This window comes from Ranitomeya imitator, chromosome 6, assembly GCF_032444005.1.
Source record: "Ranitomeya imitator isolate aRanImi1 chromosome 6, aRanImi1.pri, whole genome shotgun sequence".
In the NCBI taxonomy this organism is placed as follows: domain Eukaryota; kingdom Metazoa; phylum Chordata; class Amphibia; order Anura; family Dendrobatidae; genus Ranitomeya; species Ranitomeya imitator.
Window position 1 is genome coordinate 101,841,580 of NC_091287.1, and position 23,709 is coordinate 101,865,288.

General features: G+C 39.6%; 1 protein-coding gene across 1 annotated transcript in view; it reads left to right on the plus strand.

Annotated features, from left to right (window-relative positions):
- Positions 1 to 23,709, plus strand: part of KCNH8 (potassium voltage-gated channel subfamily H member 8) — a 666,710-nt gene that overhangs the window by 429,832 nt on the left and 213,169 nt on the right. Inside the window, exons 8-9 of the mRNA XM_069729971.1 lie at positions 12,797 to 12,994; positions 22,751 to 22,950. Coding sequence (XP_069586072.1) covers positions 12,797 to 12,994; positions 22,751 to 22,950 — 398 coding nt within the window. The remainder of the gene's footprint in view (positions 1 to 12,796; positions 12,995 to 22,750; positions 22,951 to 23,709) is intronic.

A 23,709-nucleotide genomic window follows, 5' to 3' on the forward strand; every position in this document is an offset into this window, starting at 1 on the left:
CCACAAGTGACACCATTTTGGAAAGTAGACCCCCTAAGGAACTTATCTAGAGGTGTGGTGAGCACTTTGACCCACCAAGGGCTTCAGAGAAGTTTATAATGCAGAGCCATAAAAATAAAACTAAATTTTTTTCCCACAAAAATTATTTTTTAGCCCCCAGTTTTGTATTTTCCCTAGGGTAACAGGAGAAATTGGAATGGTCTGCAGGCGTCACATTGCGTTTGCAGAGCCCCTAATGTACCTAAACAGTAGAAACCCCCCACAAGTGACACCATTTTGGAAAGTAGACCCCCTAAGGAACTCATCTTGATGTGTTGTGAGAGCTTTGAACCCCCAAGTATTTCACTACAGTTTATAACGCAGAGCCATGCAAATAAAAAATATTTTTTTTTCCACAAAAATTATATTTTAGCCCCCAGTTTTGTATTTTTCCAAGGTTAGCAGGAGAAATTGGACCCTAAATGTTGTTGTCCAATTTGTCCTGAGTACGCTGATACCCGATATGTGGGGGGGAACCACCGTTTGGGCGCATGGGAGGGCTCGGAAGGGAAGGAGCATCATTTGAAATGCAGACTTAGATGGATTGGTCTGCAGGCGTCACATTGCGTTTGCAGAGCCCCTAATGTACCTAAACAGTAGAAACCCCCCACAAGTGACCCCATATTGGAAACTAGACCCCTCAATGAACTTATCTAGATGTGTTGTGAGAACTTTGAACCCCCAAGTGTTTCACTACAGTTTATAACGCAGAGCCGTGAAAATAAAAAATCTTTTTGTTTTCCCACAAAAATTATTTTTTAGCCCCCAGTTTTGTATTTTCCCAAGGGTAACAGGAGAAATTGGTCCACAAAAGTTGTTGTCCAATTTGTCCTGAGTACGCTGATACCCCATATGTTGGGGTAAACCCCTGTTTGGGCACACAGGAGAGCTCGGAAGGGAAGGAGCACTGTTTTACTTTTTCAACGCAGAATTGGCTGGAATTGAGATCGGACGCCATGTCGTGTTTGGAGAGCCCCTGATGTGCCGAAACAGTGGAAACCCCCCAAATTATAACTGAAACCCTAATCTAAACACACCCCTAACCCTAATTCCAACGGTAACCCTAACCACACCTCTAACCCTGACACACCCCTAACCCTAATCCCAACCCCATTCCCAACTGTAAATGTAATCTAAACCCTAACCCTAACTTTAGCCCCAACCCTAACTGTAGCCCCAACCCTAACCCTAACCCTAGCCCTAACCCTAGCCCTAACCCTAGCCCTAACCCTAGCCCTAACCCTAGCCCTAACCCTAACCCTAGCCCTAACCCTAGCCCTAACCCTAGCCCTAGCCCTAACCCTAGCCCTAACCCTAGCCCTAACCCTAACCCTAGCCCTAGCCCTAACCCTAACCCTAGCCCTAGCCCTAACCCTAGCCCTAACCCTAGCCCTAACCCTAGCCCTAGCCCTAACCCTAACCCTAGCCCTAATGGGAAAATGGAAATAAATACATTTTTTTTATTTTTCCCTAACTAAGGGGGTGATGAAGGGGGGTTTGATTTACTTTTATAGCGAGTTTTTTAGCGGATTTTTATGATTGGCAGCCGTCACACACTGAAAGACCCTTTTTATTGCAAAAAATATTTTTTGCAATACCACATTTTGAGAGCTATAATTTTTCCATATTTTGGTCCACAGAGTCATGTGAGGTCTTGTTTTTTGCGGGACGAGTTGACGTTTTTATTGAAAACATTTTTGGGCACGTGACATTTTTTGATCGCTTTTTATTCCGATTTTTGTGAGGAAGAATGACCAAAAGCCAGCTATTCATGAATTTCTATTGGGGGAGGCGTTTATACCGTTCCGCGTTTGGTAAAATTGATAAATCAGTTTTATTCTTCGGGTCAGTGCGATTACAGCGATACCTCATTTATATCATTTTTTTATGGTTTGGCGCTTTTATACGATAAAAACTATTTTACAGAAAAAATAATTATTTTTGCATCGCTTTATTCTCAGGACTATAACTTTTTTATTTTTTTGCTGATGATGCTGTATGGTGGCTCTTTTTTTGCGGGACAATATGACGCTTTCAGCGGTACCATGGTTATTTATATCTGTCCTTTTGATCGCGTGTTATTCCACTTTTTGTTCGGCGGTATGATAATAAAGCGTTGTTTTTTGCCTCGTTTTTTTTTTTTTTCTTACGGTGTTTACTGAAGGGGTTAACTAGTGGGACAGTTTTATAGGTCGGGTCGTTACGGACGCGGCGATACTAAATATGTGTACTTTTATTGGTTTTTTTTTTTTATTTAGATGAAGAAATGTATTTATGGGAATAATATTTTTTTTTTTTTTCATTATTTTGGAATATTTTTTTTTATTTTTTTTACACATTTGGAAAATTTTTTTTTAACTTTTTTACTTTGTCCCAGGGGGGGACATCACAGATCAGTGATCTGACAGTTTGCACAGCACTCTGTCAGATCACTGATCTGACATGCAGCGCTGCAGCCTTCACAGTGCCTGCTCTGAGCAGGCTCTGTGAAGCCACCTCCCTCCCTGCAGGACCCGGATCCGCGGCCGTCTTGGATCCGGGGCTGGAGGGAGCAGGGAGGGAGGTGAGACCCTCGCAGCAACGCGATCACATCGCGTTGCTCCGGGGTCTCAGGGAAGCCCGCAGGGAGCCCCCTCCCTGCGCGGTGCTTCCCTGCACCGCCGGCACATCGCGATCATCTTTGATCGCGGTGTGCCAGGGGTTAATGTGCTGGGGGCGGTCCGTGACCGCTCCTGGCACATAGTGCCGGATGTCAGCTGCGATAAGCAGCTGACACCCGGCCGCGATCGGCCGCGCTCCCCCCGTGAGCGCGGCCGATCGGCTATGACGTACTATCCCGTCCAGGGTCAGATAAGCCCAGGGCACCTCGACGGGATAGTACGTCTAAGGTCACAGAGGGGTTAATGTGTGATTTATTCATGACTACATTATGAGTATTTTGTTTGTTTAATTGTTTGTCTATTTTTCAAATATTCATGCAAGATTATTGAGCCATCTACAATAACAGTAACATCTAATATTATAAAATTGCAATTTAAAGTTGTTGGCAGATATGCAACAGATACAGACTTATTTGTGCAGGAGGAGTTTACACTTTTCTGACAGTAGATGGCGATGTTGTTACTGTTATATGCTTATAGTTGAATGTAATGCATATACTTGTACTTTTGTTTCATTTTCTCTCTGGTAAAAGGTCTTTCAGACTTCCTGTTATGTTGTATTAAGAAGCTGATGCATGTACCTCGTGTTCTGTGAAGATAAAGTTGAATAACCCCATATAATCTACTCTCACATGTTTCTTCTGCCACTAAACTATGCAGCAAAAGTTTCTCCTAAGTGAGTGGTTATCTCAAAGAAGAGCACAAAAACAATGGATTTAAAGAGAATATGTCAGTAGGATCAACCATCCTAAGCCGTATACACAAACTGGTCACAGAAAGTTGAATAAAATGGTCTCTTGATATTTGCAATTCAATATCTTATTCAAGAGAATTCTATGTTTTTAATATGTAAATGAGGTGTTAGGTTTTATAAGCCAGACACAAATCTTCCCGAGAGTCTGCCTAAAGAGCTTATTTTAAATGAAACTGAGCATTACTAGTATGAGACATTTAATGACTGTCTCATTACAAAAAGAATCTACATCTGCCCTCTCATAGTGCCGGTAGCTCTTCTACCGAGCTGTGCGTGATAACCAAATCAGCACAACAGAGTTAGGGTACCTTCACACAGTGGCATTTTGATCGCTACGACGGCACGATCCGTGACGCTCCAGCATCGTAACAATATCGCTCCAGCGTTGTAGACTGCTGTCACACTTAGCAATGTACGACGCTGGAGCGATAATTTTCATGACGTATGTGCGATGTAGAAGCCGTTGGTTACTATGCGCACATCGTATACAATATCGTGCACACCTTTGTCACACCATGCGATCATGCCGCCACAGCGGGACACTAGACGACGAAAGAAAGTTTCAAACGATCTGCTACTACGTACGATTCTCAGCGGGGTCCCTGATCGCAGGAGCGTGTCAGACACAGCGAGATCGCTGGAACGTCACGGATATATCGCTGGAACATCACGAATCGTGCCGTCGTAGCGATCAAAATGCCACTGTGTGACGGTACCCTTATACATTGTCTGATTGCAAACAAAACAAACACATTTGCATTCATATCAGCTCTACTGTACTGCGCCTCTTTCCATCACACTGGCTGCCAGTGAAATGGAAACTGAAGAAATATGCTAGGACAACTGCAGGGCAAATGTAGTAGTACAATAGAAGTGAACTCATTACAATGTTAGATCTGAGTGCATCTTGCAAAATTTGAATTAGCCTTTTTATGCACATTTTCTTGGGAAATTGAATTTGCAAAGAAGTTAGTCTTTGCAACTTAATTGTCCCATATTATGCACTGGTTCCAGAGGATAATAAATGTAATATGTAAAAAAATGAAAAAAACACTTCTCCTGATCCTCTTCTCCTCACCATCACTCGTCCAGTAATTGCTTACCACCTTATCACCGCCATAAGATCTGTATCCCCAGTAATCCTCTCGCTAGGCTTTCCAGCACTGATGAGACTCGGGTTCTGTGCAAGTATATGAAAGGTCACAATGTCATTTTGTCACAATGTGCATCATGACCTTTTGGGGCCATTTTATGGTTCAGAAAATGGGGTGGCCAGCGACAGCAATTTTTCTCAATCCATGCTGAAGTGATTTACAAAAAATCTGCATTTTGGCAAATGCAGATTTTTGTAATATTTGAGTATGTTTCAATCCTATTCCAATATATTTGTTCATCTCTAGAAAACATAATAGACAGATGACGAATAAGATAAATGGTTAGCTATAATTGAAATGAAATAAACAAAATGGGATTGTGGTCTTTTCAAATTATTCAAATTGATACAATACTGTCAAGCCTAATTTTAATCTAAAATAAATGCACTTTAATTAGTTTATTTTTTTAATCTTTGCACTGCTTTATACTGGGGCTACTTCAATTACATGTTTTCCAGAATCTTTAATATTACAATACTAATCTACTTAATTTAGGATACCTTTATGTTTGTGTAAAACTTTGATCATTGCATTATTTTTTTATTGATGATGAAACAATTAATTAGACAATGGCTATTCTTTTATACTCTTATCAGACAGATTGATCCATAATTATAAAGTATCTTAATGACTTGGTTTTCTCATGACATGCAATTAGATTAGAACTTGGGACTGCATGAAACTGTTGCAAAAACAATATGAACTATGTTTTCTTAGTAGAACTTAGATTGATAAAATCAGAAATTGCAATGCCTTGCTTAGCTATCACTAATTTGTTTTTGATATGAAGGTATCAGGTAAAGTTCAAAAATCACTGTAAAGCAATCTTCTGGGTAGCAAAAATAAAATACAGATTATTGTATTGAAGCATCAGGTCAAGGCTGAGCACAAGGTCCAGTTCATATTGTATAGATGGTGAGAATACCATAAGATATTTGGAGTACAATGATGCATGACAGAATTTATTTTCTGTCAAATTTGTTCAGAAAAAAATCCTCAGATGTCCAAAGCAATAGGAGGCTGATGCAATGCAAGAAAATATGAGCACTTTTAAAGCCTTATACAATACTAAGACTAAACCCCTTTACGACTTTTGATATATCCATACGTCCAGATCATTTGGTACTTAGCAACTTTGGATGCATGAATACATCATGGCCATTTTGCGCACAAACTCCTCCGGGTGTCAGCTGATTCCGACAACTGACACACGGCACTCAGTACAGTAGCAGTGCCTGCACCACTCTTGACACTTTAACCCACTAAATACCGCAATCGATATCGATTGCAGTATTTAGCAGGCAAGCAAAGAGAGGGAGCCCCCTCTGCTCTCTAATCAGCATCCCCACAACGTCATTGCGAGTGACAGATCATTGCCATGGTGGCTCAATGTCATCACCAAAGCTAGCAAATTGCTTATACCATGCTCAGAGTATGGTGTAGCAAGTTTGTGTGTCGGTGCAACAATGTCAGCTTCTAAAACATAGCTCCTGCTTTGCTGTGCTTTACAAGCTATCAGACTGCTTAAAGTGAAAGTTCCATAGTGCAACAAGGTAAAAAAGTAAAAGAAAGTGAAAAAAGTGACATTTCAAAAAAATACTTAATAAAATCGCAAAATGATTTAAAAAATTTAAAATATAGGGTACCCATAACTAAATATTTTTATGAAAAACAGCAACAAAAGTACACAAAAGAATTTGCGGTGTCCAGAACGACCCAACCTATAAAGCTATCCCACTGGTTAATGCCTTTAGTGAACACTGCAAAAAACTGAGGCAAAAAATAAGCTTTATCATCATATCATCAAAAAAATGTGGAAAAAAACACTATAAGGCCGGGGTCATACTTGCGAGTGCAATGCGAGAAACTCACATGAGTCTCTCGCTTCAATACCTAGCACTGCCGCCGGAACTCGGGACTGGAGCATGCTGCATATAAATACATGCAGCTGCTCACTTCAGTCCTGAGTGCCTGTGGCAGTGCCGGGTATTGAAGCGAGAGACTCATGTGAGTTTCTCGCATTGCACTCGAAAGTGTGACCCCGGCCTAAAATAGAGAATGTAAATTAAAATGGTATTCCTGAAAAGGTAATCTTGTTCTGCAAAAAAAAAAGCCATCATAGAGCGCTATCATTGGAAAACTAAAAAGTTATAGCTCTCAGAATAAAGCTATGCAAAAATATTTTTTTTGTATAAAATAGCTTATATTGTGCAAAAGCACCAAAACATAGAAAAATTATATACCGTTGGTATCGTTCTAATTGCACTGACCCAAGGAATGAAGCTGCCTTAGCAAATTTACCAAATGCGGAATGGCATTAAAAAATTCTAAATAATTATTCCGAGCATGGTGGTTTAGTGGTTAGCACTGCAGCCTTGCAGCGCTGGAGTCCTGGGTTCCAATCCCACCAAGGACAACATCTGCAAGGAGTTTGTATGTTCTCCCTGTGTTTGCGTGGGTCTCCTCTGGGTGCTCCAGTTTCCTCCCACATTCCAAAGACATACTGAATGGGAATTTAGATTGTGAGCCCCATCAGGGACAGCGATGATAATGTGTGCAAAATTGTAAAGCGCTGCAGAATATGTTAGTGCTATATCAAAATAAAGATTATTATAATGAACTGGTGGTTTTTGTTCATTCTCACTCCCAAAAATTGGAATAGAAAGCAATAAAAAAAATTATGTGTCAGGAAATTGTACCAATAAAAGACATGACTGTGTTGGCTGAAATATGGAAAAATTCTAGCTCTCAAAATATGGCTATGCAAAAATTAGTTATTGCAAAAACAAAGTCTATAAGAGAGGTCTTCCACCTCTCGTGTCTCCCCTTTTCCTCATAGTTTGTAAGCTTGCGAGCAGGGCCCTCACTCCTCCTGGTATCTGTATTGAACTATATTTCTGTTATGCTGTAATGTCTATTGTCTGTACAATTCCCGTCTATAATTTGTAAAGCGCTGCGGAATATGTTGGCGCTATATAAATAAAAATTATTATTATTATTATTATAAGTGCGCGACAGCAGCCAAACAGAAAAATCCGATATAAATCTGATAATCGCACCAACCTGAACAATAAAGTCACCTAATCACTTATACCGAAAGAGGAACTGTGTAAAAAATAAATAAAACCAATTCTTCACCTACTGTTGATTTATTCATTCTGCCTCCCAAAGACTGATTAAGTGATTAAACCAGGGCTTCCATGTAGAACTCCAAAATACGTGATTCTGACGGCTCCCCAGAGGAAGATTCCCTATAATGAGGAAGATGGAGACACTGTGGACACCATCCTATGACCCAGCGTTGTCAATCTTTTTAGGCGTGCATAAAAACGCATTCTGCCACAGTTTTGTGCACTTCTGAAAAAAAAGACATCCCTGAACAGAGGCCAGATGGAGTGCAGGATAACTCTGCTGCATCATTATAGTGAATGGATCCTTTGAGGGTTTCATCTGAATCACATCATTCAGAGATTTAGATGGAAACCCCAAAGTAAGTGCTCATTATAGATCACAGGATAAATGAGGTCCCAAACTTTATGTAAAATGTTCCCAATAAAAGCTTTAACTTTATCTACAAAAAATATCCCTACTCAAGTCCGTCATCTGTCAATGAAAATATAGGGAGCACTTTGGGTCCTTGGACCCAAACATAAATCTGAGCCCTACAGTATGCTTAAACCACATTTAGCATCCACATATTTGGCATTTTTATAGAGATGGGAGTGTGCCTAATTTGTGGATGCATATCTCCAGAAATATGAGCTGGGCATAAAGTACTGGTCACTACAATCACAGTTTGCAGTTTTCACTCAGCAACATGCACTGCTCATTTTTTCTGGAAAACACTGGTGGAGTCATAATCAGCACACCTGTAGATAAATTCCCAAAGGGATATAATTTCCAAAATTTGTTACTTCAGCACTTAAGGGCTCTGCATGAGAAGTCCGCAAACTATTCTAAGAAAAACTACGCTCCAGGAGACAAATAGAACTTTGTCCCTCCCGAGTCTCGGCGTATAGCTAAGCAGCACTTGTATAGCCATATATAAGATATTTCTACATTCAGCAGAAATTGTGGGACAAATATTGTTGCAATTTTTACCCATTTTCCCGTGTGAAAATGTAAAATCAGGGGCTAAAACAAAATCTTGGTGGTAAAAATTATTTTTTTCTACACTGCCCAATCATATAATATTATTTAACCCAACTGTGGCATCAATATGATCAGTGCACCCCTAGATTAATTAACTGAGAGGTATAATTTATAAAATGGTGTCTCTTATGGGGTTCTCTGATGTTCTGACATTTAAGGAGCTCTGTCAATGTGACATGGCACTCTCAAACCAGTCCAGCAAAATCTCATCTACAATATGGCACTTTTCCCGTCTGAGCTTTGCACTGTGCAAAAAAGTAGTTTTCAACCACATGTGGGTTATCGGCATACTCAGGATAAATTGCACAACAAATTTTGGGTTCAATTTTCTCTTGTTACCCTTGTGAAAATAAAAAAAAATTGGCTAAAAGGAAATTTTTTAGGGAAAAATATTTTCACGGTTCTACGTTATAAACTTCTGTGAAGCATCTGGGAGTTCAAGGTGCTCACCACACATCTAGATACATTCCTTGAGGGGTCTAGTTTCCAAAATGGGGTAGCTTTTTCTGGGTTTCCAATGTTTAGGCACATCAGTTCCTCTCCAAACACAACATGGCTTCCACTAATTATTCCATAAATTTTGCTTTCAGAAAGTCCAATGGTGCGCTTCCTCCTCCAAAGCCTGCTGTGCGCCCAAACAGTAATTTTCTTTCACATTGTTGGATATCGGCATACTCATGAGAAATTGGGCAACAAATTGTATGGTGCAATTTCTCCTATTACCCTTAGTTCCAAAATGTGTCACTTGTTGGATGCTTCCACTATTTAGGAACATCAGGGACTTTCCCAATGTGGCATGGCATCCGATAATTATTTCAACAAATTCTATATTCAAAAAGTCAAATATCGCTCCTTACCTTGCAAGCCCTGCCATGTGCGAAAACAGTAGTTTCCCCCCACATATGGGGTATCAGCGAACTCAGGGGAAATTGCACAACAAATTGTATGGTGCAATTTCTCTTGTTATCCTTGTGACAATGCAATATTTGGGGCTAAAAAACATTTTTGTGAGAAAAATTTGATTTTTTTTCACTGCTCAGTGTAATAAACTTCTGTGAAGCAAATGAGAGTTCAAGGTGCTCATCACCACACATCTATATCAGCTCCCTCAGGAGTTTAGTTTCCAAAATTGTGTCACTTGTGAGGGCTTCCACTGTTTAGGTACATCAGGGACTCTTCAAATGCGACATGGTGTCCGCTTCTTATGCAAGCAAATTTTGCATTCAAAAAGTCAAATAATGCTCCTTCGTTCTGAGCCCTGCCATGCACCAAAACAGTGGTTTTCCCCCACTCATGGGATATCGGCATGCTCTGGAGAAATTGCACAACAATCTTTCAGGTTCAGTTTTTCCTGTAACCCTTGAAAAAATAAAACAAAAATAAGGTCTAAATAAAATTTTTGTGAATAAAAGTAAAATTTTCGTTTTTTCCTTCCATATTCTAAAAATTCCTGTGAATAATAATAATATTTATTTTTATATAGCGCTAACTTATTCTGCAGCTCTTTACAGTTTACACACATTATCACGGTTGTCCCTGATGGGGCTCACAATCTACATTCCCTATCAGTATGTCTTTGGAATGTGGGAGGAAACCGGAGAACCCAGATGAAACCCACGCAAACACAGGGAGAACATACAAACTTCTTGTGCAGCACTTGAAGGGCTAATATATTTTTTTAAATGTGGTTTTGAGGGGTACATTTTTTAGAATGGTGTCACTGTTGGGTATTTTCTGTCATATTGATTACTCAAAGTCACTTAACATGTAATGTAATAGTTTTGTGCATTTAGTTGAAAAGATGAGAAATCGTTATTAAACTTTTAACCCTTATAACGTCCTAACGAAAAACTGTTTTTTTGTAATTGTACTGATGTAAAGTAAAAATGTGGGAAATGTTATTTATTAACTATTTTGTGTGATATAACTTTGTGATTTAAGGTAAAAAAATAAAATTTTGAAAATTGCAACATTTTAAATGTTTTTGTCAAATTTCCCTTTTTTTAACAAATAAACAAAAATTTTATCAAACTTTACCACTATCATGACGTACGATATTTCATGAAAAAACAGTCTCAGAATCAGTGTGATTCACTGTGGTGTTCCAGAATTATTACCTCATAAATGGACACTTGTGAAAATTGAAAAAAATGGCCTGGGGTTAGTATGACCACGTGTTTTGCCTTTTAAGAGAATCTGTCATCAGGAACAGCCATGTTTAGCTGTAGAGATAGACATAAAGTTGCTGTTCTACTGATTTAATTGGCACCTTGTGTGTAGAAATCTGCAGCCTTGTTGTTCTTTAATCATCATTAGAAATTTTGGTCCAATAAGCAGTACATGCATCGGGGCAGATCTCCATCTCCCTCTCTGTTGTGGCCCCTTAGCTGTCAATGGTGTTCGTTTCTTCCTACTGTTTAAAATTTAGCACCAGTGCCTTCCTTGAGAAGATTGATTTGGTAGTGGGCTCCAGTAAAATGGTGCATGTGTTGGTGCATGCGGACATTGACCTCCCAGGGGTCTTCAGTAAAATGGCACCGATTGAGATCCCAGCTTCTTATTTAGCCGAGATCTAAATCTGCATAAAGGCTTCGACATTGGAGACATTTTCCTAAAGGCCAGTGCAAGATGAATGTTCGCAAGTGCAGCCTACAGTTAGGATAGTACCAGCATGAATTTATAAACAGTATGAAGATATGAACACTGGAGGTGAAAATTCTACACACAGTCCCGCCCTGATGCACAAACAGCTTATTGCACCAAAACTTCTAATGATCATTAAAGAGAAGCCAGGCTGTTGGTTTATACACTGAAAGTACCAATTAAATCAGTAAAACAGCGATTTATGCCAATATTTTTAGTTTAACATGCCTGATGCTGATGACAGGTTCTTTTTAACCCTCCCTTCAGGTATCATCCATACTACACTCTGAAGAGTATGAACCACTTAGACTCTTACTTCCTGAAGTTATAAAATGAAATCTAGGTAATGGTTCAACATTCCAGATTTCTAAGGGGTGATGCCCAGGATAGCAGATTTTCCCTTATCCATATGTACCCACACCTGGATCCGTTGAAGTGTTATTACGCGAAACGGCTGTCATCGACCATGCCTCTCCCCGTATGCCTCTGTAACAGGTTCTTTTTAACCCTCCCTTCAAGTATCATCCATACTACACTCTGAAGAGTATGAACTACTTAGACTCTTACTTCCTGAAGTTATAAAATGAAATCTAGGTAATGGTTCAACATTCCAGATTTTTAAGGGGTGATGCCCAGGATAGCAGATTTTCTCTTATCCATATGCACCCACACCTGGATCCGTTGAAGTGTTGTTACGCAAAATGGCTGTCATCCACCAAGCTTCTCCCCGCATGCCTCTGTAACCTGCACGTCTTATTAATCTCCAGATCCCACAGTATGGAATAAAAAACTATCACATTATTCTAACTGGTGAGTGCCGCACATGTTCTTATATCAACACCAATTATCCATATGTATGACCTTCTCTGGCTGTCACATAGACAATAAATGGAGCAGAAATGGAGTATGCACATCTCTGCTGCTTTCACAATGGGTCTCTGCTGCAAGTTACCGAACCCAGTTCTTGGGATTACTTCGATTCCCAGCAGTCAGATTTCCAACGATCAGTGCATTACCCAGTCCCATAGATAGGAGATAACTGCATATGTGAGAGTATGGATAAGTGAAAAGAACTTGAAAAGGGGAACTCATCAATAGCATATCAGTTTAATTTGATCCTGTCTTCCCTGGATCTTGGGTGGCATAGCAGTGCCAGCATTTTTTCCATCCCTATTTGTTGTTGCATATACTGTATAATTAGAGTTAAATTATAAATTATTTTCTTTATGCTTGAATGGGTGAAAACAATATTTTAGGTGCAGGTGTTGATGTTAGGGTAAGAATGTGTATGTTCTGAATGGTTTGAAAAACTCAGTTCTAATTTTTTTCAAGAAATGTCATGTAAATATCTTGTAAATATATATTTTAAATATATTATTTGTTTATCTTGTCAGGTTGGCTTCATGAACTGGGAAAAAGACTGGAATCCCCTTTTTATAGCAATAATACGCAAGGTGGTCCTACCATCCGAAGTACATATATCGCATCATTATATTTCACACTCAGCAGTCTAACCAGCGTTGGGTTTGGAAATGTTTCTGCTAATACTGATGCTGAGAAGATCTTTTCTATTTGTATCATGTTAATTGGAGGTAATACCAATATCACTTAAAAATATTTAAGCAAAATTGTATGGATACAGACACTGAGCAACTTAAATGAAAATTTTGTCTATACCATGTCTTATTTTTATAGTATAACTGTAGATTCAAATCAAAATGTGTATGTACTTTGTAATCTAAGAAGACAAAATCATAAATAAATGAACATACTATTAATTGTGTGCACAAAACATTTTACATATGTGATATTAAAACCCCTTTGAGACCAGCCAATCTTTTTGCATTGACATTGCCATATTAGGGTTTGATTTTTGGGGGACAATTATAGTTCTGAAAACACAATTCATTTTATCATATTATATACTGAAAATGGGAACAAAAATTTCACATGGAGTGAAACTCTGGAAAAATTGCAATTTCACCACTGTTTTTCTGGTTTTGTTTTAAAGATATTAATTGCTTATATTTGTTAAAATATTTCAGTGATAGTTTTGCATGTCGAGCTGATATTTTTATTGATACCATTTTGGGTTACAAATAAAATATTGACCTCTTTTTATTGCATTTTTTTGCTGAAACAACAGAATCTGAAAAACTTGCATTTTTACTTTTTTTCAGTGTTCAACGTATGTGTTAAATAAATAAATTCTTTTAGAATTTGATAGACCTGACTTTTATATAAATTGTGACAAAATTTATGTGTGATATCATTACAGGGAGCATGATGCCTTGTGGAGGCATCATACTATATGTGTCTATATGACAATTAAAAAAACATACAAACTGCTCAGCTTCTGCTGTTCCCCCAATGTCTGCTCCAATCATTGTACCCTGTTGATTGAGGCTGCATCTACACCGGAGGCAAGATCTCACAATGTCATCATGTCTGCTGTGCTGACTCACTCTCAAACACATAGACATGGAACTGGCAACTCCCTGCTGCACCAACCTATTTGACAGTAACTACACCCCATGGATGCAGGCACAGTTGAAATTTTAATGATAAGTGGGCTCAATTTGGGGAGGAATGGTGACAATAATAGTTTGTCACTATGGATGGAAGGACCCAGATTTGATTGTATTCTTTTTCTGGCAATACTTAAAGGGACACTGTCACCGGAATTTGGAGGGAACAATCTTCAGCCACAGAGGCGGGGTTTTCGGCGTGTACTATGGAGGACAGAGAATTAACTTCAATCCAATATTGCAGCCAGCATGCAGCCAGCGGGTAAGGAAAGGGTGGATCAAACACCCGAAAACCCCGCCTCTGTGGCTGAAGATTGTTCCCTCCAAATTCAGGTGACAGTGTCCCTTTAATTTTTTGGTACTTAACAGTGAATATCATTTACTTAAATTTATCCCAAGTTACAATCTCTGAGGATACTTCCTTCACTAAGTGTCCAATTTTTGCTAACTGTATAATATACGCTTTGATGGCTCAACTCCTCTAATGTAAGTAGCATATGATCAAAATAAGGATGAGTAGCAATGTTGATCAATGGAGAAGCACCTAAATCATAAACCTGAAACATTGATAAAGCATAAGGAAAGAATAATCCAGTATCTTTCCAACTAGCCTATAAAAAAAATAATTGGGGGGAGTTTTGCAGAAGTCTATCAAGTTCAATCTATAACCTAACATGTTGATCCAGAGGAAGGCAAGGACACCATGCATCTGATGCTAATTGCCTGTATTAGGGGAAAAATCCCTTTCTGACTCCACAAATGGCAATCAGACTTGTTCCCTCGATTAGCATGCCATCACAAAATCTAGTATCCGTAATTTGTAATATTATATTTTTCAAGAAAAGTATTCAGGACCCCCGTGAACCTTTTTGGTGTATTAACCACATGCAGGGATTGCATAACAAACAGGCAATCTCTGAATGTGCTGTGGCTGTCTAAAACTCACTAGACATGCAGCCGTAGGGACTCAAACATATTTGTCAAGCACACTGAAAACACTTAGTTAGCACATGATCATGCTCGGTTAACACCTTATCCGAGAATATTTGCTCATCACTCATAGAGCTGAGTTTGGATAGCAGAACTCCCTTCACAGATTTGTCAAGACATCGGACCTCCTTAAATGGCTATTCCATCTTTGCTATTTTTGGCTGAGAGATAAACACCAACACCTGAAAACTTTGCTGTTTCTCTCATTCACTTCTGAAAAAATTATAGGAACAGCGTAGCTCAGCCATGCTCGGCACTTCCTGTAGCCAACACTTAGATGAAGATAATCCAATCTGACCCATGAAGAGCTGAGAAGGGAAGAACACTTTAAAGGGACTCTGTCACTTCTTGGACGATTTTGATTTATTACTACTACTATGAATAAATAAATGAATACTAATTAACATACTTTTTTTCATGGAACACTAATAAAACTCCGTACTAAGCTGTTCTCTTTAAAGGGAATCTGTCACCCCCTGGATGATTTTGATCTATTACTATGGGTATACAGGTAATAGAATGGGTAAAGCAGTGTTACCTGTATGCCTCATAGCTGCGGTTGTAGATTGAGAAATTAATTTATAATGTTATATCGTAATGATTCTCTTCCAGGCTCCGGGGGCATGCATTGCCTGGAAAAAATCACTGCCTCCAGACTTCATTATAATGGTACCCTCCTCCCATTAGCATCACACTGACCTATTCAGTGCTGTAATCCCGTGCATTCACTATGCACGCATGCACACGGTTAAACGCAACCCTGTCCACCCTCCTATGGACAGTGGGCAGTGTCTGAATTGAACTTCTGCACTGACAAGCCTCTGCTACTGCGCTTGTGCAGAAGATCAATGTAGACACCGCTCATAAGAAGCATAGCGTATGCTCAGGATTACAGCACAAAAAAGGCCAGGATGACGCTGATTGGAGAGGGGTACTACTATAATTAAGTCAGGAGGCAGTAATTTCTTCCAGGCATCACAATCCCCGTCGCCTGGAAGAAATCATTAGCATATAACATTATGAATTAATTTCTCAAGATCTACACCTCAGCTGTGAGGCATACAGGTAAGACTGCTATATCCATTCTATTACCTGTATGCCCATAGTAATAGATCAAAATCGTCCAGGGGGTGACAGATTCCCTTAAAGGAGACCAGCTTAGTTTGGAGTTTTATTAATGTTACATGAAAAAAAGTATGTTAATTAGTATCCATTTATGTATTCATTCAATTATCAATTTTCCTTATTTGAGTCAACAGATCTAAATTATGCAACATGATTATTCATGCGTTTGCGCACACACACGTTAAAGGTTAATTAGTAGAATAGCAATACACAACATGTTTTGATAATTTTATATTGCTATTTAGCATGTCACAGCAAGCTGTTTACCTTAATCTTGTTAAATTATGTAAAGGATTCTATATCATACCATGACAGAGGCAAAAACCAAGACTGACTGACAGGTTAACACATTGTAACCTGTTTGTTTTAAGACTGACCTTTATTTTAATAGAAAATATACCAAATGTGAAAAATGTAAACTAAAGATCTCAGAGTTCATCTACAACAATGCTTCCAGCATAGATCTAAACATTGCCCAAGAAAGCTAAAGTTGATTTTCTAATATAGAAAGTAATTGCATGTACTGTGCCTTGCGAAAGTATTCGGCCCCCTGCAACTTTTCAACCTTTTCCCACATATCAAGCTTCAAACTTAAAGATACCAAATGTAAATTTTTGGTGAAGAATCAACAACACTAAAATATATATAAATGGTGGCGCGAAAGTGTTAAAAAGGACTAGTGATCCCAGCTGCGTTACCTAACCGACCTCCACACTAAGTCGGTAGCAAATGAATAATCAAATAGAAATATATATGTATCAGAGTAGATATACAGTGGGGCAAAAAAGTATTTAGTCAGTCAGCAATAGTGCAAGTTCCACCACTTAAAAAGATGAGGGGCGTCTGTAATTTACATCATAGGTAGACCTCAACTATGGGAGACAAACTGAGAAAAAAAAATCCAGAAAATCACATTGTCTGTTTTTTTAACATTTTATTTGCATATTATGGTGGAAAATAAGTATTTGGTCAGAAACAAACAATCAAGATTTCTGGCTCTCTCAGACCTGTAACTTCTTCTTTAAGAGTCTCCTCTTTCCTCCACTCATTACCTGTAGTAATGGCACCTGTTTAAACTTGTTATCAGTATAAAAAGACACCTGTGCACACCCTCAAACAGTCTGACTCCAAACTCCACTATGGTGAAGACCAAAGAGCTGTCAAAGGACACCAGAAACAAAATTGTAGCCCTGCACCAGGCTGGGAAGACTGAATCTGCAATAGCCAACCAGCTTGGAGTGAAGAAATCAACAGTGGGAGCAATAATTAGAAAATGGAAGACATACAAGACCACTGATAATCTCCCTCGATCTGGGGCTCCACGCAAAATCCCACCCCGTGGGGTCAGAATGATCACAAGAACGGTGAGCAAAAATCCCAGAACCACGCGGGGGGACCTAGTGAATGAACTGCAGAGAGCTGGGACCAATGTAACAAGGCCTACCATAAGTAACACACTACGCCACCATGGACTCAGATCCTGCAGTGCCAGACGTGTCCCACTGCTTAAGCCAGTACATGTCCGGGCCCTTCTGAAGTTTGCTAGAGAGCATTTGGATGATCCAGAGGAGTTTTGGGAGAATGTCCTATGGTCTGATGAAACCAAACGGGAATTGTTTGGTAGAAACACAACTTGTCGTGTTTGGAGGAAAAAGAATACTGAGTTGCATCCATCAAACACCATACCTACTGTAAAGCATGGTGGTGGAAACATCATGTTTTGGGGCTGTTTCTCTGCAAAGGGGCCAGGACGACTGATCCGGGCACATGAAAGAATGAATGGGGCCATGTATCGTGAGATTTTGAGTGCAAACCTCCTTCCATCAGCAAGGGCATTGAAGATGAAACGTGGCTGGGTCTTTCAACATGACAATGATCCAAATCACACCGCCAGGGCAACGAAGGAGTGGCTTCGTAAGAAGCATTTCAAGGTCCTGGAGTGGCCTAGCCAGTCTCCAGATCTCAACCCTATAGAAAACCTTTGGAGGGAGTTGAAAGTCCGTGTTGCCAAGCGAAAAGCCAAAAACAACACTGCTCTAGAGGAGATCTGCATGGAGGAATGGGCCAACATACCAACAACAATGTGTGGCAACCTTGTGAAGACTTACAGAAAACGTTTGACCTCTGTCATTGCCAACAAAGGATATATTACAAAGTATTGAGATGAAATTTTGTTTCTGACCAAATACTTATTTTCCACCATAATATGCAAATAAAATGTTAAAAAAAACAGACAATGTGATTTTCTGGATTTTTTTTTTCTCAGTTTGTCTCCCATAGTTGAGGCCTACCTATGATGTAAATTACAGACGCCTCTCATCTTTTTAAGTGGTGGAACTTGCACTATTGCTGACTGACTAAATACTTTTTTGCCCCACTGTAGGTACGCGCTAGATATTGAGCCAGAGAGGCTGCTGCTGAATAACTAAATAAGAATAAAAAATCAAAGTCGGCAGTCAATAGACAAATCGGAATAGCTTCTAAATGTGTCCACAATAATCTATAGTAGCACCTAAGGTGGATGGATATACATAGAAGTATCCTACCTCCTGTCACAGATCGCACATCTATCGATGAGGAAAAGAGCCGTGGTGCTGCCGATATAATTCCAAAGAGTTTCTTCCATACAAGAACGTAGCGTGGTATAGATCCAAAGAATGGTGGCTGCCCCGGCCGGTAGCAGCCACCCAAAACTAACCTCCGGGCTGAGACAGAGTCCTGAGGTACCGGACGCCGCGTGGAGTGAAAGCGGTAAGTCCGGATGCAGTGCAGGACCTGCGTGACGTAACTGGTCACGTGACTGTGAACGAAGCCCGGGAGTAAGATACGGAGCGATGAAGGGGTCACCTAACCTACGCGTTTCGGAGACTACTGTCTCCTTCCTCAGGGTTAACCCCTGCTCCGTAATAGCAGTCCTTATATAGCATGCCCTATCTAGATCTGCCTATTGGAATCCAAAGAGTTCTATGCCAATATTTACACCCCTGGGTGCCAATGTGTCCAGTGAAAAAATCCATTGAGTCTCGGCTCTGGACATGGCCTTAATAAAATTGCCTCCTCTCCAGTGGCGTTTAACCGTTGCTATGCCAAACACTTTCATATGGTGTATCCTACTGTCATGATGCTCTATGAAATGTTGGGACAGTGGATGACCCTTAAACTGGTTTTTAATGTTACGAATGTGTTCCCCTATTCTTGTTTTAAATGGCCTTTTTGTCCTCCCCACATATAGTTTGCCACAAGGGCATTCTATAATATATATAACCCCGACAGTGGAGCAAGTAACAAAATCCTTTATTGGAATAACCCTATCCCCTTTTATAATATTAGTACATTTTTGGGTAATAGTTTGTGTGCAAACCTTACATTTCTGGCAGGGAAAAAATCCCTTTAACTTAGTATGAAAAATAGAAGATTGTACGAGGGGGGTTTGTTTTGTACAGCGTACCTTTAGAAGAGGGGTTAAGGGTTGTCTAGGACCAGACACAAATTAATTAACCCCTCTTCTAAAGGTACGCTAAGAAGTGACTGTGTTCCCATTATAACCAAGTATAATAGTAATTCTAACATCTTACGGAAAATAGTCAGAAAACACTGGCACATTTTAAAAAATGATAAAGTATTGGGAGACCAGATCACGGACCATCCCCGATTTATATACAAAAAATCGCATAATTTGGGCAATCTTATTGCGCCTACTGTACTTTAACTAAATACTTTGTTGCGCCACCTTTTGCTGCGCTTACAGCTGCAAGTCGCTTGGGGTATGTCTCTATCAGTTTTGTACATCGAGAGACTGAAATTTTTGCCCATTTTTCCTTGACAAACTGCTTGAGCTCAGTGAGGTTTGATGGAGATCATTTGTGAACAGTAGTTTTCAACTCTTTCCACAGATTCTCGATTGGCTTGAGGTCTGGACTTTGACTTGGCCATTCTAACACCTGGATACATTTATGTGTGAACCATTCCATTGTAGATTTTGCTTTGTTTGGGATCATTGTCTTGTTGGAAGACAAATCTCCATCCCAGTCTCGGGTCTTTTGCAGAATACAACAGGTTTTCTTCAAGAATGGTCCTGTATTTGGCTCCATCCATCTTCCCATCAATTTTAACCATCTTCCCTGTCCCTGCTGAAGAAAAACAGGCCCAAACCATGATGCTGCCACCAACATGTTTGACAGTGGGGATGGTTTGTTTAGGGTGATGAGCTATGTTGCCTTTACACCAAACATATCGCTTGGCATTGTTGCAAAAACGTGTAATTTTGGTTTCATCTGAGCAGTGCACCTTCCACATGTTGGTGTGTCTCCCAGGGGGCTTGGTGCAAACTTTAAACAACACTTTTTATGGAATTTTTGAGAAATGGCTTAGTTCTTGCCACTCTTCCATAAAGGCCAGATTTGTGCAGTGTACAACTGATTGTTGTCCTATGGACAGACTGTCCCACCTCACTTGTAGATCTCTGCAGTTCATCCAGAGTGATCATGGGTCTCTTGGCTGCATCTCTGATCAGTCTTCTCCTTGTTTGAGATGAAAGTTTAGAGGGACGGCCGAGTCTTGGTAAATTTGCAGTGGTATGATACTCTTTCCATTTCAATATGATCACTTGTACAAAGCTCCTTGGGATGTTTAAAGTTTTAGAAATCATTTTGTATCCAAATCCGGCTTTAAACTTCTCCACAACAGTATCATGGACCTGCTGGTTGTGTTCCTTGGTCTTCATGATGCTCTCTGTGCTTCGAACAGAACCCTGAGACTATCACAGAGCAGGTGCATTTATACGGAGACTTGATTACACACAGGTGGATTATATTTATCATCATTAGGCATATAGGACAACATTGGATCATTCAGAGATCCACAATGAACTTCTGGAGTGAGTTTGCTGCACTGAAAGTAAAGGGGCCGAATAATATTGCATGCCCCACTTTTCAGTTTTTGAATTGCCACAAAAATTTTAAATAACCAATAAATTTCATTCAACTTCACAATTGTGTTCCACTTGTTGATTCTTCACAAAAAATTTACATTTGGTATCTTTAGTTTTGAAGCATGATATGTGGGAAAAGGTTAAAAAGTCCCAGGGGGCCGAATACTTTCGCAAGGCACTGTAGCTAGTTAGCTGCTTCTGACTCTTCACTGAATTTGAATGTATGGTGAATGTTTCTAGCCATTTACTATACAATCAACATTAACACAGCCTCAGGTAGGCATGGTTCTTTAGGCCCTTGGATATACCTGTCTGGAGGTGGCTGGTAAGAGAGAGTATGTTAAGATCCTATGTAAAAATGGTTATATCTGATTAAATTTGAATTTGCAAAATTGCAAAGATTTTTCAAAGAAATTTTATTTGTAGAAAAAATATTGTCCATGAGTTGAACGCTCCCTATTAGTAAAGATGAGAGAACCCGAACTTTAAAGTTCGGGGTTCATACTGCACATTGAGTGTCTGGTGCTAAACACAGACATTTCCCGGAAGTACGATGCAATGTTCAAAGTTCTGGGGTAGGGAGAGAGAGAGAGAATTTTTCAGCTCAAAGTTTCAGGTCCCCATTTTTTTCAATAAGTTTCGGGTTAAGGTTCAAGTTTGGGTACAGTGACTGGTACCCAAACCGAACTTTGGAATAATGTTTGGGTCAGGCACTGGAACCTGAACTTCCACGGGTTCCCTCATCCTTACCCATTAGGCCGTGGGATCTCTCCAGATCATAGAATAGAATAAATGTCACCTGTAAAAAATAAAGTGGAGCTAATACTCACTTTACAGCTCACCTGTTGTAGCACCTCTGCTTTCTCTGCTGCCCACCTGCTGCCTGGTACTCAGGGCCTGTTCTTTTTGCAGTTCTGCACTGATGTTTTCATTCTAGAACAGAACTTCTGGCCACAACCAGGACACAGAACTCATGGTGTATTGAAACATAGCCTTCACTTGACATTTCATGATCTCTGAATGCTAGTGCCTTCACTCCAGAAAAGGACTTCCAGCTGCGACAAAACTTTGTAGGTCATAATTTCTCAGGGCATGTCGTGACCTCACAATGTTATGACAAGCAGAGACCTGGGAGACTTGGTTGCAACTGGATGTCTCTTTCTAAAAGTGAAGACATTACTGCTGAAAGGAGAAGCCTATAGAGGACCAGATGGTGATCAGCAGGCACCGGAGGAAGCACAGGTGCCAGGACAGGTGATTGGTGAGGTATTTGTGGGGAGGTGTTTGTTTTAGCAAAATGATGGATGCAGTTAGCTTTAATTTTGCTGAATCAGTGTTGAGCAAATAACAAAAAAATCTGTTCAGGAGAATGATTTTACTTGAATTAATTCACCCATCTCTAGTTCTATTAAGATTTTTTTTTATTTTACATATAATACGAAATTAGTTGGAAGTTTTTAGATCTACAATAATGATGAACATTATTGCATTACCATGGCATAGTGAAGAATTTCGAAGAAAATTTTCATTATAAACAGCAAGAACAAGACTTTTACACTGAATTACAAAATACTGCAGTTTATACACAGTGGATTTTAGAGATCCATAAATTTTAACTTTGCAACAAGGGTAGACTACAACACATTAAAAGGGTTAGTATATCATCCTGTTTTATAGAATGTTTAGATAAAGATAAAGTAACTTTCAGACACTTTTTGCATAGATATTTTTCTAATGTACCTTGTTGCTTACTTTCTTTTAATTCTCTTGTACAGCTTTGATGCATGCCTTGGTATTTGGTAATGTAACAGCTATTATCCAACGACTGTACTCCAGATGGTCCCTATATCATACAAGAACTAAGGATCTGAAGGATTTCATACGGGTACATCACCTTCCACAACAACTGAAGCAGAGAATGCTTGAATATTTCCAGACCAATTGGTCTGTCAATAATGGGATAGATTCTCATGAGGTACTTTAAATTAAGATATTTTAATATTTTTACTTATGAATTTTAAGTTAGAAAACTGTCAATCAGCATGTCTCGTTAACAGAGCGAAAGACGCCGGCTACCCGGCAAGAGGTCACCACTCTAAGCCAACAGAGATCGGCGCCAGGCAGAACAGGGCAGGTAGCTAGCCCATATTAAAAAAAATCTAGTCCCAGATAACCCCTTTAAAGTTCATCTTCAATCTCGGAGGAGAGCTTTGCTCATCTGAGTGCATCTTCCTCTACAAATCCCTATTGATCAAAACTTCTGACAAGTCTCTATACATTTTAAATGTTTATTTAAAGTGCAATTACACTTTATTTAATACTCAATAATGGCTGTGGAGACATGGGGGTCAGTGGGTGCTCTCAGCCACTGGTCTGGCTGTCTTTACAGTGAGTGCATTGACTGAGGCTCATATTCCTTTCCCATGGGCAGAATTTTAATCAGACAGCACAGAGTGAGGGTAACACAGTGTGGCAATACTTTATTGAATCACCAATAGACAATAACACATAGCATAGACCCAGCAAGTACATAAAATGATGCAAATGACTGAGTCTCACCCTGCCTTGCCAGGAATTATTATATCTGTGACTTCGGGGTTTTCAGGACCAACTACCTCAACCAGTGGCCCCTTGCATTTTTGCGGGCACCCACAGAGAGGAGGTAGTGGCAAGTTTTGGAATCTGACAGAGTCCATTAAGATATGTTGCCTGGTGACCTGATTGTACCAACCTG